At 36.2% G+C, this 17,129-nt stretch overlaps 1 protein-coding gene across 3 annotated transcripts in view; it reads left to right on the plus strand.

Moving 5' to 3' along the window:
- Positions 1-3,417: 3,417 nt before the first annotated feature.
- Positions 3,418-17,129, plus strand: part of ints13 (integrator complex subunit 13) — a 73,091-nt gene continuing 59,379 nt past the window's right edge. For 2 of the 3 annotated variants that reach the window (XR_005634697.1, XM_039761548.1), the window contains exons 1-4: positions 3,419-3,891; positions 7,318-7,571; positions 9,230-9,304; positions 14,251-14,453. Coding sequence is in view for 2 of the 3 variants with exons in the window: in XM_039761548.1 (XP_039617482.1) it covers positions 7,347-7,571; positions 9,230-9,304; positions 14,251-14,453 (503 nt within the window). In the remaining variant the exon portion in view is untranslated. Of the gene's footprint in view, positions 3,913-7,317; positions 7,572-9,229; positions 9,305-14,250; positions 14,454-17,129 lie in introns of all 3 variants that reach the window. The other variant, XM_039761549.1, reaches the window with a different exon arrangement.

A 17,129-nucleotide genomic window follows, 5' to 3' on the forward strand; every position in this document is an offset into this window, starting at 1 on the left:
TTTTTAAAGCTTTACAGCTATTTGAAGTTGAAATGGTTATTCAATTTAACTTCATTTTCAAATTTAAGAACCAAAGGTTTTTGATTGATAATGTTAGATTTATGAATATGAAATTTTCTCTTTACAACTTTTAAACCTATAAAAACCCAATAGGATATCCTTTAAAAAAATAAAGAGAAATCTTTAGTAATCTTTCTTTTAATAAACCTAGTAAAATATTTGCAAAATACGTGAGTGTAGGAACAGGTCCAAGATAAATGTAAAGCAGTTTCTGTGCAAGTATTGCAAAAGGAGCCATTTACTAGGAAAATACCAACTGAGTTATTTACAAACAATTTCTCTGATTTTTTTTATAATAGAGAGATATGTAAGTGGTATTGTCCATACTTTCTTCCAGGCAATATCTGCAGTAAAATTCTCCCAGTGAGACAGCATATAGGGAATGATTACAATATTGCTTTAAAAAAGAGACTCAATTTTTTTATGAGATTGGGGACTTCTTTCCTTATTGAGGTTTCAATGAGGATTAAAAAATGGGGACTAGAAGACTGACAAGTATTATTACATTTTAAAAGTATGATTACAGTTTGAAGGATAGCATTTCTAACAATAAAGGACTTTTTTGGTTACTGAAAAATTATGAGTAAAAAAAAATGTATGTAACTTAAAAAGTACCTTTTGAACTGAGTAAATTAGTAACAAATTCAGTAACAAAATATTTTGATTGAACCAGCTAATACAAATAAAAATGTATTTTGAAATGAAAAATAATGAATATTTCTTTTAAAATACATATGCGGGGAAAAGTGGTGTTTGTAAATTATGGACCAAAGTAAAAGCATATCCTTATGAAATTGTGCTAGTCTACAGGAAATCTTATTAATATTATAGTTATACATCACTAAGAAAGGCAAAAGTAAGACCCATGTTGGAGAAGACTGAAATAAAATTCCACATAAATTTGGTGTTAGAAACAAAATGTCTAACCAAGGTAATTTTAAAAGTATAATGCATGGAAGAAAAATAAACACAATTTAAGTATGCCAGTATGATAGGAATTCATAATTATGAGATTGTTAATTTAATAGGTTTTGTTTTTTCATACAAATCCAAAAAGCATTTTGTCAGTTGATTTGGAGAATGCTATTAACATCCAATAAAGGACTGCTAAAGTCAATCTGGAGATTCCCTCTGCTTTAGGCAAAAAACTTCTTGCCTTTTTAGGGATAAATCCTTTTGGAGCCATGGATTGAATCTTTTTTGTACTTTGTCAATCAGTGGGCTTATGTTTAGGTTACATCTAGTATCTATAGTTTTTGTAATTATAATTCCTAAATAAGAAACCTTATTTTGACAGGCATCAGAAAATATTTTAATAGTGTCAATAGGTTTTGAAGTTTATAATGTGTTTTTTAAAAGCAATGTTCTGTCATCTGCCAAACTGACTAATAATAAATTGCCTATTAGCAAAATTGGATTCCCAGCAAAGGTATGTCACTCTCAGAAACAAATGTAGTAAGAAGTTGAGTAACTAACAAAAAAATAAGCAGATACACTCTTAAAAATAAAGGTGCCCAAGTGGTTCTTCAGAGTGGCGCAACAAGGCAACCATTTTTGGCTCCCAAAAGAACCATTCAAATGTAGGTTCCAGAAAGAACCTTCATTTATTTAGATGTGTAACAAGTTCTATGAATAGCTATGAATAGATGATCAAGAGATTTGTGAACAACTAATAAGTTTCTGATTTTAAAAGGACACTAATTGCACAGATGTGGCGGCACGGTGGTGCAGTGGGTAGCGCTGCTGCCTCGCAGTCAGGAGACCCGGGTTCGCTTCCCAGGTCCTGCGTGGGTTTCCTCCAGGTATTCCGGTTTCCTCCCACAGTCCAAAGACATGCAGGTTAGGTGCATTGACGATCCTAAACTTGTGCTTGGTGTGTGTGTATGCCATGCGGTGGGCTAGCGCCCTGTATATTGTTTCATGCCTTGCACCCTATGTTGGCTGGGATTGGTTCCAGCAGACCCCATGACCTTGTAGTTAGGATATAGCAGGTTGAATAATGGATGGATGGATGGATTGCACAGGCTAAGAAAGACTAAATTCTGGTTTTCTTGATCTGTTAGTATACTGCTTTCAAAGCACCTTTTCAAAACCCGAAGAACTAATTTCATATACAAAGAGACCTTCCCAGAATGAAATGGTTCTTAGTCAAGCAATGATTCTTCAAGGAACCACACAACCAATTAAGTGCCATTAAAGAACCAATATTTTTAAGAGTGTAGGGAGAGATAGGTGAACCTTGTTACGCCATGAGATAGCTCACATTATGGGGAGTGACCATATTTCTTTTGTATTAAACAACTTCCATTTGTATATAAAGGTTTGACAGACAGAATATATGAGGTGTAATGATGATCAGGATTCAGAAGGTAGTCTACAGGGACAGCTATTAAAAAGAGTGGATACATTTAAACATCTAAGATCAGTGGTAGCCCAAGGTGGAAAACTAGATGCAGAGATAACCCAAAGAGTGCAGTGTGATTGGAACAACCGGAAGAAGGTATCAGGAGTATTGTGTGACTGGAGATTTAAGACTAAGGTTAGGTTTTTAAGGCAGTCATGGACCAACGATGATGTATGGAGCTGAGACATGGGCAGTAAAGAGAGCACAGGAGAAGAAGTGTGGCAGAAATGGGAAGGTTGAGATGGATTTGTGGAGTTAAGAAAGGACAAAATAAAAAAATGATACAATCAGAGGTACAACAAAAGTATTAAGAGATATCAAAGAAAAAACAGGCCAGTAGGCTTAAGTAGTATGGGCATGTGATAAGGAGAGACTGTGGGCAAAATAGTGATGGGAATGAAAGTACAGGAGAACAGAAAGTGAGGAAGGCCAGAGTGGAAGTGAATCAATAAAGTAAAAGAAGATCTTAAGGAAAATGGCTTGACTGGCAAGAAGGTGCGGGGCCGAGCTGTTTGGAGAAGGTTGATCAATCACATCGACCCCACATAAAAATGGGAAAAGATGAAGAGGAAGAAGGAGGAGAAGAAGAAGCCCGGTAGGCCAGGGTACTGTCGGCAATTTCGGATTCCTTCCACATCCTCAAGACGTGTAGACTATGTTGATTCACATCTCTAAAGAAGCCTGATATAAGCGCATGTCCGTGTAGAAGCGTCTCGGGTCCGCCATGGGCTAACAGACACTGTTTTTTTAACTGCCTTGCGCCTATTACTGCCAGCTTAGACAGCCTTTTTGAATAAGGTGGTTCTGAAAATAAAAATATTTATTCATGGTTGGAAACTGAACGCTATGCGAAACAAGTGTCTCTTGACTTACCTTAAGCCCTGATCACGCCGTGGACTCTACATACCGAATTTCAAAGAGTCGACGAATACCTTACGGGTTTTATGATTTCATTCTATATAGATTTAGTTAAATCAGTACACGCTTACATTTTGGCTTAAATCACTGTAACAATTGTATTGTAATTATGGCTTTTTACGCTTATAAAAATGCTATAGTCAACACAGTTGGACTGTTCAAACGAGTCTAGAAGCGGAACAGTTTTCAGCAAAGCTCAGCGTGCCGCCCGAACGCTAATGTGTGATGGACCGGGAAGAAATGGTGTGAAAGTGGAGTCCATCATCTGATAAGTAATGTATTATTGATGTCTGGAACATCATCGTGAGAGAAAATGTGTCAGTATGACTGAAGACAGTGTGAAATTGCCAGATGTACTGGAATAGAAACCTATTATAGAGTCCAAAGGATACTAATCTGGACGGCTTTGTTTACTTTGAACATGAGCATTTGAACATGAGCAATCTCTGCTGTTTCTTTCTGAATTCTTTAGCTTAAGCTTAGATGTGAAGAGGACCTAGCGAAAACAGGTGACTCTATTATTATTCCCTGTAAGTCGATCGTTATAGTAATATGGACTGGTTTAATGTTTTTGAAAAGTAAATAATTACCATTTCTGGATATAAACACCTAGACTCGCAGAATTTAGTGGCGCCCTTCTTCTTTCTTCGTTTAACGTGTATAGGAAATGCACTGCTGCTAGATTTATTATACAACAGCTTTTGTTGTAATTGGTTTAACACTTAACGTTTAGTTACTGTAATAATTTTTTTAAGGAATTAAATATTTTGTCCGGAGGTCAAAATTGAAACACTGTACCTGACACCTCTGTGAACTTAATAAAAAAATAACACTTGATTAATGTGTCCCACTATTCTTGCTTGCAGATTCAAATCTACTTGATTTTACTGAAGCTGATTTCGAGGGCTTAAATTGAGGCTGCAGTGCATTTTTGTGTATAGTAAATGATGTATTGCTGTGTATACTAAACGATTAATATTAAAGAAAAAGTGCAGTTCGATAATTGTATTATTTTTTTGAAGTCGCTGCATGAAATGGATGAATAATGGGTAGCATAGATTGTTTAAGCACTTTTCCTTTGTAGAAGAAAATTATTCTGTATATTTTTAATTTAATAATAATAATAAGTAGTGGGGCTCGAACGGTAAGGTTGTGGGTTCAGATCCCGCTGCTCACAGACGGAATGCGTTAAAAGCCTTGTAATTCACAGAAATCCGGTTACTAAAATGCCTCTTAAAAAAACCGGGATATCGGTCTCTGATTTTGTAATCTGCACTCCTGTTCGGCCGTGCATGTGTTACCTTGGCACACGTTTTCATCATCCACAAAATACGTTTCCTTTGGCAAATTCTCTGGCGAGTGTATTATTCCTTCTCCTGGTTTATGTCTCTGTATTTAGTACTCCCTAAATCTATGTTGATGAGCTGAACGTGCAGCGTTGGGGTAATTCGTTAAAATGAACACAATACTTATTTTATCTAAGTAAAAATACCTACGTTATTACCCCAGCAACTCTGAGCTTAAGGCTCATTACAGGGTTTAATTGCACAGCTAAGTAGAAAAGAATGTTATAGACCATCAAAAAAAAAAACATTTTAATGAAGAGTCAGTTTACTTTTAATCCAGCTATTTCCTATGCATATATGAAGAACCAGTTAGATCGGGTGGACACAGTGTTTATATATCGAGTGCAAAATTATGGAAACCATAATAAGAAATAAATTGGAAAATGTCCTAAAAGAAAATAATATAATACACTAAATAACAATCAGCTTTGGTTTATGAGAGAAGGTCCTACCAAACCAATCTTTTAGATTTTTTGATGAAGCAACTGGAATAGTTGAGAAAATCAAAGCATATAACATTACTTTTTTATCTTATTGATTTTATTGAAATCACACAACATTCCATACAAATAGATCAATTTTACAAGAATAGGATTGAAAACAAATCAACCCCCACCCCTGAGAAAGAGAGCATGGGCAGCAGAATACAACTTAAACTTAGTAAAAATAAGTAAATAGATAAATTAATAAGTGAATATAGATGAATGGAGAAGAAAAAGAAAGACAAAAAGGAATACGGAGAGAATCTGCTTCCTCAGTGCTTTAAAATCTTATTCTAAAATATTGTTGATTAGATCCTGCCACGTTTTGAAAAATTTCTGCACACATCCTCTAAGTGAGAATTTGATTTTTTCCAATTTCAAATAGTATAAAACATCAGTTACCCACTGACTTAAAAGAGGAGAGTTTGGGTTCTTCCAGTTTATCAGAATAAGTCTGCGTGCCAAGAGTGTAGTGAATGCAATTACAATTTGTTTGTCCTTCTCCACTTTAAACCCATCTGGAAGAACCCCAAACACAGCTGTTAATGGGTTAGGAGGGATTGCGACACCAAGGCTGTCTGAAAGATAATGAAAAATTTTGGTCCAGAATAATGTTAATTTGGTGCAGGCCCAGAACATGTGACCCAGTGAGGCTGGGACTTGATTGCAACGTTCGCAGGTTGGATCTTACCTTGGAAACATTTTGGAGAGTTTTAGTCGAGACAGATGTGCTCGATATATAATTTTGAGTTCAATAATTGTATGCTTTGCGCATATGGAGCTCGAGTGAATTCTCTGCATTGCTACCTTCCACTCCTTTTCTGATATGTTGAGGGAGAGATCCTTTTCCCTTTGTCCTCTTGGATCTTTGAAAGGAATGGACTGTAAAATGGTTTTATATATTGCAGAGATGCTGTCTAAGTCCTTGAAACTGATCAATATTTTTTCCAGCATAGAGGGAGGTGGGAGGTGAGGAAAATTGGGCAGGTTCTGTTTAGCAAAGTTTCTAATTTGAAGATAGTGAAAGAAATGTCATACAACATAACTTTCCTAGACTTTCAAAAAGTCCCACATCAAAGGTTAATTCTGAAACTGGAAGCATTAGGTATTAAAGGTAACCTACAATAGTGGATCTCTAGTTGGTTAACCAGCATGAGACAAAGAGTACAGATGAGAGGGGAACACATCAGTGGAGTGCCTCAGGGGTCTGTCCTTGGACCTTTACTTTTTCTGGTTTATATTAATGACATTGATTCTGATATAGTCAGTAAACTGTGAAATTCACAGTTGATACTAAAATTGGAGGGACGGCAGACACTGAGGAGAGAGCAAAAAGAATTCAATAACACTTGAAGATCCTTCAGAATTGGACAAACACTTGGAAAATGTAATTTCATGTAGAAAGGTGCAAAAGGAGCATCAATTATAAATACAAGATGGGGGACACTGTCATACAGGAAGCAACCTCTGATAAGGATTTAGGGGTACCAGTTGACCCAGTATTTTCATCAGCTAAGCTGTGTACAAAAGCAAGGTTTTTGTATTAACCAGGTTACTCACCTTATCTTGGTTTGGAGTGTGCATTTAAACACACTTACTGTGTGATCACGATCAGTCACTTCATCTGCCTGTACTCACAGTTGGTTACATTTCTTGTTTTTCAGTTAATCTCAGATATTGTAAGTCACCTTGGACGGGCATCAGCCAAATAAGTAAATGTATTGCTGCTCTTGTTCTTTTCAATATGACACATTTGTTTAATAGTATGATTGATTGGTTTGAAATTGAACCAGAACATCTTGGTATGCATTCTAACATCTTACCCACACTTCCTGCTACTATAGCTGTTGTTTTAATTTATCATCTTGTCTGACAATATTTTGAAGTTTTTACTTTTTGAAGTGAGGAAAAATTATGAAAGAGTTCATTGCATGTTTCTTTCAAATTAATTTTATAACACAGAGAAAGCAGAATGTTTTTGTTAATCATTTCAATATGCCTTGTTTTTAAGTAACACTTGAAATCATGTACATTTTTATGAGATGCACTAACAGTATTAAAAATGAATGTTGATCAGATTGATTGATGTCTAATACTGTCTTTTCAGATTGCATCTGATCTTAACAGAATAAAGACATGAAGAACTTTTCAATTTCTCACAAAACAGTGTTTGTTGTGGACCATTGTCCCTACATGTCAGAATCCTGCAGGCAACAAGTGGAGTTTGATATGCTAAATAAAAATCGAGCTCAAGGCATCATTCCACTGGCCCCCATCTCAAAATCTCTGTGGACATGTGCTGTTGAATGTTCAATGGAATATTGCAGAATATTATATGATATATACCCAGCCAAGAAGCTGGTAAGTTAGCTTTATTTTATCTGAAAGACATTGACTACGTAAATACTATATGTTACATTTAATTCAGCTAGATATACAATTTAGCACTTGAGATTTTTTTGGCAAGAATATAAGAAGAATCAAATTTTTATATGGATAGACTTTATACAAAGGGTATTGAAACACTGAGGAAAATCTTGTTATGGGATGAATTCTTAAATGGTTTATTTATTCACTAATCAAATTAAACAAATGTTCTAATGATCTGCTTTATACTGTGAGTCTTCTGAAGGTCTTAACATCCAGAGAGCAACCTGAATGCCTAAAAAAGTAGAGAGAGCTCTTTACCGTTGTAGTCATTGGAAATCTGACTTATCCTCAGTTAAAAACTAATGACATTTTCGACTGTGGCTGAAAATCAGAGCATACCTTCAGATACAAGATACAGAAAATTCTTACCCTTTTTCCCATTATGAAAAGAAACATTCTGTATCATCAAAATCTGTAATTGAAACAATCTCTATCCATTTGAATTTCTTATTTAATATTTACTTGATCAGTCTTCTCTCTGTTATTAATAGTGTCCTCCTTTTAGCTTACTGTTCTCTTATTCCACATGGAGCTCTTCAGAATTATTATTAATAGGACTCTCCACACTTGTATTAATATTTTTTATTGTAAATCAAATGTACAATTATTAATATTTCCTCTTGGTAACCTACATTTTGTTGTTACAATACTATGTTTTTGTGAAACAGCAATCCTGTCTTCAGGAAACTTAGGTATGGCGATAAAATATAAGACTTGTAAGTTCATAGCAAAATTCTAATTGTGATCCTTTGTATTGGAAACCATATTTTGCTACAATAATACAAAGTCCATTTTATTTTTATTGGGATAATTAATTTTTCCATTTGGGCCAAATAGAATATCTATTTCTCCCTCCATTTTGTTAACCTGCTAATCCAGAGCAGGGTAGTCATGAAGCTGGAGCACATCACAGTAAATATCGAGTGTTAAAGCAGGAACAGTTCCTGGGTAGGGAGTCAATTCATTTATGGATGAACACAGTCATCAGGGCTTATTGAACAATGCCGGTACATCTCACCTGCATGCCTTGGAACTGTGAGAGAAAAGTAGACACTCGGAAGAAACCCATGTGGAGAGCAAGCAAACTCCACACAGGGAGTGCCAGTCTTTTTAGACTATTTAATAAAAGAGAGGTAGATTGTTCACCTTGTATTTTTCTGTTGTACAGCAATACAAACTAAAGTTAAGTTCACCACAATATATAAAATGTACCGTACCTTTTGATTTTCCAATATTATTTTAAGTCTGTTTGTCATTTGTCTGTCTGTCCGTTCGGTTCTTATATCTCTGTCATTACAAAAGAGGACTCATCACAAACATTTTTAGTAATAAAATGTAGTACATCTGTAATTCCATCACAGACATTAACATTGATTTTATAAATTCCATACCAGATGGCATATAATAAAGACCTATGCATTGCATGGTGCATGGGAAATGTTAACATTGAGGTCTACATCAATTACTTAGGTTTCAACTTATCTTAGACAGATAGCACAGTTAGTTAGTAAATAATACTTTCTGTTTACATCTGAAGTATCACTTGCTTTTGTGTTTTCATAGGTTATTTGCACTCTTGATTTTTTCAGGTTTGTTACATTGTAAGCGACTCTGAGTTTCACATTTTAAATAGCTGGAACCAAGAAGATCAAAATGTTCAAGAGGTAAGATAATACAGTATATTTAGAAGGAATACAGTAGTTTTCAGGTGACAAACAGTAATAAATCAAATACCCAATCTTTAAATAAATTTACTTAAAAATGTGTTCTTAGTATATAAAGTATTTACATATTTCAAACACAAAGCATAGTATATTTATTTCAGCTAAAAGTAACTTTTTTATCTGAAAGTTTTAATGGATATAATTTACTTATATGTTACTATGGTTCTTGTATTATAAACAATAAAGGTTGCTGCTTCAGTCCCCGTCATTAATTCACCTGTATGATCCTAGATTGCTAGGTTAACTTTTGTGCCCTCCAACCTGAAATGTAATAATTATACTGTACAGTCTTCTGAAAAGGTAAGTACACACCATGAAATGTGTTTTTTTTTTTTTTAAATTTGTGGACGTATCACGATTTGATCAATATATTTGTTAAGGTGATGTGATTAAAAAAATATAAATTTCACATTGCAATAATTTATTCAACAAAAAAATGAGCAGATACCATCAGTGGTAAAAGAAAGTGTACCCTTCATTCTAATACCTGCTATTCTCTTGTTTGGTAGAAACAACCTCAAGTGGGCATTATCTATAACTGTCTACCAGTCTCTGACATCTGCTGGGAGAAAGTTTTTTTTACCTCTCCTCCATATACAGTTCTTTGTGGTGTTTGAGGGTGTTTTGTATGGACAGCCTATTTCAAATCCTCCAACCGGATCTTGATATGATTCAGATCTAGGCTTCAACTTGGCCATTCCAGAATCCTCCATTTCTTTGTTTTTAGCCATTCCTTGGTGGATTTACTGGTATGTTTTTACAAGTCCACTCCTACAAATACTTAGGAGTTCATATAAATGATAGGTTGGACTGGTCTCGGAACACAGAAGAACTATATAAGAAACAGTAAACAGGCTCTGTTTCCTTAGGAGACTTTATTCATTTAATGTGGAAAATGACATCCCTCAGATCTTCTGTAACTCTGTGATGACCAGTGCATTTTTTTACACTGTGGTATGCTGGGTTAGTAGTAATATTAATAATAATAATTCTTTGCATTTATATAGCACTTTTCTTACTACTCAAAGCGCTCAGCAATTGAGGGTTAAGGGCCTTGTTCAAGGGCCCAACAGAGCAGAGTCCCTTCTGGCATTTACGGGATTTGAACCGGCAACCTTCCGATTGCCAGTGCAAATCCCTAGCCTCAGTAACGTCACTTCAAGAGGTGCCCACTGAATTAGTAAGTTAATTAAAAGGCTAAGCTCAGTTATAGGGTGCTCTCTTGAACCCCTGGAGGTAGTAGCAAAGGAAAAAAAAAAACTGAGTTCCTTTTCGAACAGTGCTGCACATGTTCTCTCTGACACACCAACACTGATTACTTTCATCCAACAAATTTTTCAGCAGAAGTGTATCAAGAAACGCTACTGGGGCTTCTTTGTACTGGCAGCTATACACCTGGATAATGCCTCACTATATCTGTGACAGCCAAGACAGAAGTTTTTCTTTCTTTGTAATTTTCTTTTTTGTTCAAACCAAAGTGTGCGTGTTAATTCATTTTTTATTTATTTAAAGAGATTCATAAGCCAAGTTTCCCACTCAGGACAAATAAGGTTCTATCTATTGGTTGATCATAATGTTGTTTTTCCTTAAGTAATTCTGGTACATTGAACAATTCACATTGAATTTATAATGGTGTGCTGGTTAGGCCCTAAAGTAGCATAGCAGCCCCAAAAAATAACATTTCCACCACCATACTTTATAGTTCTTAAGGGTTCTTCTGTTTAAATGCTGTCTTTGGTTTTTGCCATGCAGTTTTTTGGTACTGCACCTAAATTAATCTGTCTTTACCTCCATCTGTCCAGAGCACATTGTTCCAGAAGTCCTGTGGCCTCATGTATAAACACTGTGTACACACAAAAATGTTGCGTACGCCCGTTTCCATGCTTACATCACAATGCATAAAAACTAAACTTGCTGTAAAGACATGCACATTCTCACACCACCACAATCCATTTAGTATACACGTTTTCTGCTCAGTTTTGCAAACTGGCGGCACCCAGCATCAAAGCAGTGCTACTGTTCCTCTGTGGTTTCCCTTTCTTTTTTTAGATTCACATCCCTGAAGCGGCTTTATCAAATACACTGAAATTAACCGCATATCATTTATAAAATTAAGGCATCTGATTGTAATCAGTCTGTAACCGTATAATGGTGCATGGAATGGCCAAACTATTCCAAATACAACAGCTGCTTTAGCATTGTTACTCTTATTGCACCACTCAGAGTATTTTAACCTACTTTATCTGAGTGTGGAATCATATCTGTACAGCAGCTGATTGGAAAGCTCTACGAAAGATTGTGTTGAGAATGGGGAGGATTATTGGGATACAGCTTCTAGCACATACTGCTTAAGCCACGGGCACAGTCCATTTGAACTTCTTCCATTCAGCAAATACTTCAGAGCCTTTCCTGTAGGGATCTAGCGGTTCAGAAACCATTTCATCCCAAGAGCTAAAAACACACTCAATCAGTCAATCAAGTGCTCCTGGTAGAACTTTTTGTACTTATAAGTACAATCACCTCTGTAAACTTGCACTACAGTTATAATATTGCACAAGCTGAGCCACTTTATGAACCATTTGCACTATATGTACATGTATGTCCAGTATATTGTACTTCTGCTTTCATATTGTATATTTTTCATTGTTTTTTTTTATCTTATTATTATTATTATTATTGTTGTTATTTTATCATTTTATAGGAAAATAAGTTTATGGAGGATTTGCATATTGAATGTCATTGTACCATACAATAACAATAAAGGAATTCAATTCAATAGAAGAGAGCACATATTTACAGATGATGACGACTGGCTTCTGAGTTGATTTAAATTTCCAAGAGCTGTCTTCTTAGAGCTCTTAATATCATTTATAAGATGAAATGCATTAAAGTCATACAGATACATTTTTTACTTTAGTTAAATAATGTATACTGTTAATAGTTAAATGTGTGGGCATGGTGATGCAGCAGTAGTGATAAGCTGGCTCCCCGTCCAGGGACTGTTCCTGCTTTGCGCTGTATTCTTGCTGGGACTGGTGCAACCCTGGATGGAATAATTAAACATATACTACGAAGATATTTCAGTGCTCCTTAAACGTTCTGAAGAATCGGCGTTCTAAATTACAGATGGCTTGACTTTTATTGCAAAGGTTATTGTGTGGCAAGTGGTTACTTGGAGAAAGAAAAGGAAGGACAGGAATTGGAGGTTGGAACTTTTGAAAGAGACAGTACTTCTGCAATAAATTATTTCATCAAGGGTCATGGATGTCCCAGCAAGCATCTTGCTGAAGGCAGGAACAATCTCTGGATGGGGCGCCAGATCATCGCTAACGCTGTGCCACTGTGCCCCCATGTTTAATACATGCTTTAATTAATTTCATCATGAAAATGGTATCAAGTGTACATCTTGGAATTTAAATTGTTCAGAGAACTGTAATATCATGAATATAATGTATTCTGTGTCCTGTCAGCATAAGAGAAAGCCTGTTTAAGAAGCACATAGTGATTGCACAAAGAGCACATAGAAAAACACATAGAATACGAAGCATTTAACGTGCTACTTTAGTTACAATGGGACTTGAGAAACTCTAGTAAAATTTAACATTCATTTTAGATTAAGTTTATGATGTTCTACTTTAATGACAAACTACAAGATTAAAGTGGATAGTTCTACCGTTTTTTCCACTGTGTCCCTATTTTACTTTTCTCTGTTCCCTAATATGCTTCCATGTGACATTCAGACGGTGGGCTGTGACTTGCCTTTTCACAGCAACTCTGATATCTGACCACTTTTTTTTTTTTTTTATTTCGGGCGCTGTGCAACTTTCTGAACTTGAACTTCAGAGTTTCTACGCCAACTCTGTATCACTCAATCAATTTCCTTTTGTTGTTTATACCACTGCTTAAGCCAACAAATAGTATGTTTTCCTTTCCTCCACTTCGCATTCGCTGAAATTCCTTTTTTCACATACTCTTTCCATTGTCTTTTAACCAAACACTGAACGAAAGGAGATTTTTATTATGCAAAATTATGGGAGGAGTAGGGGTGGGATGGCAGGCGTCTGTATGTGCGTTACTTTTCATGCTGACTGGGATTTTTGGAGTAGAAGTGTGTCGAAGTTGGCTTACGCATGGTTTTGTGCATGTGAATTTTTTTTGTGCGTACACACATTTCCACTTTTGCTCATACACCATGTTTTAGTGTGAATTTTACACATTGTGTTATGCATGAGGCCCCTGGTCTTTGCTGAGTAGTTCTGGGGCAAACTTTAGTTTTCCCTGATATTCTTTCTGTACAGTAAAGTATCCTCCTGGCACACCTACCATGTCATGACCATAGTTATGAACTTTTAAAGTGCCTTGCAATAGCTTTGAAATGAAATGGTATTAGGGTTTGTCAAAGTCCACATGGTAAAGGTTGCAGTTTGAACCTAATAGTCTGAACATCTACCTTTCCCTGCTTTTTTGGTAATGGTATCATTTCTTAGTTCACATTGGTAAAGAGATACTGCCCAATTATCCCCAAATGACTTTTCTTTTTTGTCTTTCATAATATGTGGAAATTTTTATAACTGACACCTTGTGTGGTACTGTCCTAGGTAATAATTTGCTGTACATCTGGCCAATGGCCTATTGTGCTGTTATACGTCTGTGTGTGTATTTACAAAGTTGTCACATTATATTAAGTGACATCAGGTCCTAAATGTAGTAAAGCCCTTTGTCTTGTGGTTATTCAAGAGTATGATAACTGTCATTGACATGAGAAAAATTAAGGAAGTAACTGGCAAAAATGCTTCCTCAGCTAAAATAAAATCAGCATGAAAAAGTGTCCTTCTTCAAATCTATGATTTGTGTATAATACTGGTTCATCTTTTTTTTTTATTCAGCTGATGTCTGCTCTTGCAGCTGTTGGTCCCCCTAACCCTCGTGAAGACCCTGAGTGTTGTAGCATATTACATGGATTAGTGGCTGCAGTAGAGACTCTGTGCAAAGTTACAGAATACCAACAAGAAGCTCGCATCTCAATGATGGATAATGTAGAGCGTGTAAGCAACAGAGGCCGTATTATCTGCATCACAAATGCAAAGAGGTATTTGAAATAGTATTAACAGTTTATGATGGAGCGTTACTGTAAATTCTATTTGAATCTGGAATTACATTTTTAACAGTAATTATTTATAAATTATTATTAGTTTAATTCATGTTGATCTGAAAAATAGCTAACCAAATTTTGATCTTTCTAATTGATAGATTTCTACAGACTGGAAACACGTTTTGTTCATTGTTATGCCCTTTAATACACTTTGTCATTCTGATCATTACAGAAGTCCTTTTCTAATATGAAGTATTTTAAAATTTTTAGTATGTTAAGTTGAAGTTTAAGGGGTCCAATATAAATGTCATGGTATAAACAGCTTACTAAGCACACCCAATTCCAGTTTCAAAGGGTAATTTTATTGTAACCTGAAAATCTGAAATTGGTACATTAAAAATAGGTTATCTTACTATGAACACTCCCTAATTGAAAACTATAAATCAGTGATTGTTATTAAATTGTAGGTAAAACCTTTGTAGTTTAGTTTTTAAACAGAAGGGTCACTTCACCATTTTAAATCTATGTTATTGCTAAAGAAGATAGTAAATGTAGGACTTAAAGCTGATACTGTTATATGGTTCAATATTGTAATTGATTATTTTATATATAAATCTTTTTAGTTTTTATAACAAATAAAAAATGTCAACCTTGTTACGCTGAGGAGACTATAGCCTATGTACAGCAAGAAATGATTTGGTTGTAGCAGTGTATTCGGACATGTTTTTAAATTCACGCATATCTAGTTGTGACTACACAGGGGTGCCAGAGATCCCCAAACTACAGACCCAGCAATACACCACTCGTTAACAGAATAAAATAAAGAATTTTTTTTCTTCTCCCAGGCACATTCCACAATCCTCTTATCGATGTAAGCCACAATTATACAGTAAATCTCTTATATATATTTCTCTTCTGGTTCGTCCTACTTCCTCTTCAAACCCGGTCACGTCACGTCGGCTGCAGCCAGCGTGGGGAAGGGTTTGGAAGAGGAGGAATTGGAATCGAGAAAATGCCATGTGTGTGGGAGGGACCGGGTTTGAAGGGGAAGCAGGACGAACCAGTTGGGAAAGGGTTTGGAAGAGGAGGAATAGCAATCGAGAAATGCCACATGGGCTGTGTGTGGGGGATATTTGAAGAGGATGCATATAACCATATATATATATATATATATATATATATATATATACATATACATATACATATACAGTAATCCTCCTCGATTGCAGGGGTTGCGTTCCAGAACCCCCCGCGATAGATGAAAATCCGCGAAGTAGAAACCATGTTTGTATGGTTATTTTTATATATTTTAAGCCCTTTTAAACTCTCCCACACTGTTAACATTATTAGAGACCCTAGACATGAAGTAACTAACACCAATTAGTCAAAAGTTTAAACTGTGCTCCATGACAAGACAGAGATGACATTTCTTTCTCACAATTAAAAGAATGCAAACATATCTTCCTCTTCAAAGAAGTAAACGTCAGGGGCAGGAGAGAGAGAGTACCATAAATTAAAAGACCCATTGTCCGCAGAAATCCGCAAACCAGCGAAAAATACGTGATATATATTTGGATATGCTTACATTTAAAATCCGCGATGGACCACAGGCTAGGTGGATTGGCAATTCTAAATTGGCCCTAGTGTGTGCTTCGTGTGTTTATGTGGGTCCTGCGGTGGGTTGGCACCCTGCCCGGGATTGGTTCCTGCCTTGTGCCCTGTGTTGGCTGGGATTGGCTCCAGCAGATCCCCGTGACCCTGTGTTCAGAATTCAGCGGGTTGGAAAATGGATGGATGGATGATCGCTATCCAAAATTCTAAAACAATCTTAATTCCCAGAATCTCTCTCCTTCCTTCCGACACCAATCTCCCTTTAAACGCACACAATTCCCAATCAGACTCGACTTCTCCATGACTATCAACAAGTCCCAAGGACAAACGTCTGCAAAGATTTGCGCTAATCTGCTGAAGAGCGTCAGGTAGGAGAGGACGCTGGCGTTGAATGTTCGCCGCTTCTCCCTTTGAGCTTTATGAGTTTTATATTACTAATTTATTATTTTACTTTTACTTTAGTTTTTAGTTAAAAGTTTGTACTTTTTTGTACTGTTTCATCGTCTGCCGTGGGTTTTTACGGATTTTACCGAGTTTTATTAAGTTTTAGCTGACTACTCACTTGTTGCCCGGATATACTGTTTTACCGTCTGCCGTGGATTTTATGGATTTTATCAAGTTTTGCTGTCTACTCACCTGATGTCCGGATGCCCTGATGCCCGGATTTTCTGTTTTATTGTCTGCTTTGGATTTTACAGCGCTGTCTGGATAGCATCTCTCCTTTCTTCCTCGGTCAGAATGGCGCTCAGTTATTCCAGCTCACAACTCCGCCGACTTAATCCCGCAACCACTCCTGAAATTAACATCTCCATCATCAAAGAACTTGGACTCCTTCGCCGTCCTCGATACACTCATAGAGGCTCCGGTCGAAAGTTCATTTTCCATAACCTGCCAAAGTGCTCTGCTCCCAATATTCCATCTTTCTGGTCACCTGTCGCACGTTTGACGCGTCATCAGAGCACCGTCATTCCAACTACTATCAACTCTGAAAGTATCGTGAGATCTTTGCACTCCAGCATGGGAAACATCAGAGCTATTGAGAGAAACACCGAGAGATTCTCA

The sequence above is a fragment of the Polypterus senegalus genome, chromosome 8, assembly GCF_016835505.1.
Source record: "Polypterus senegalus isolate Bchr_013 chromosome 8, ASM1683550v1, whole genome shotgun sequence".
NCBI lineage: Eukaryota > Metazoa > Chordata > Cladistia > Polypteriformes > Polypteridae > Polypterus > Polypterus senegalus.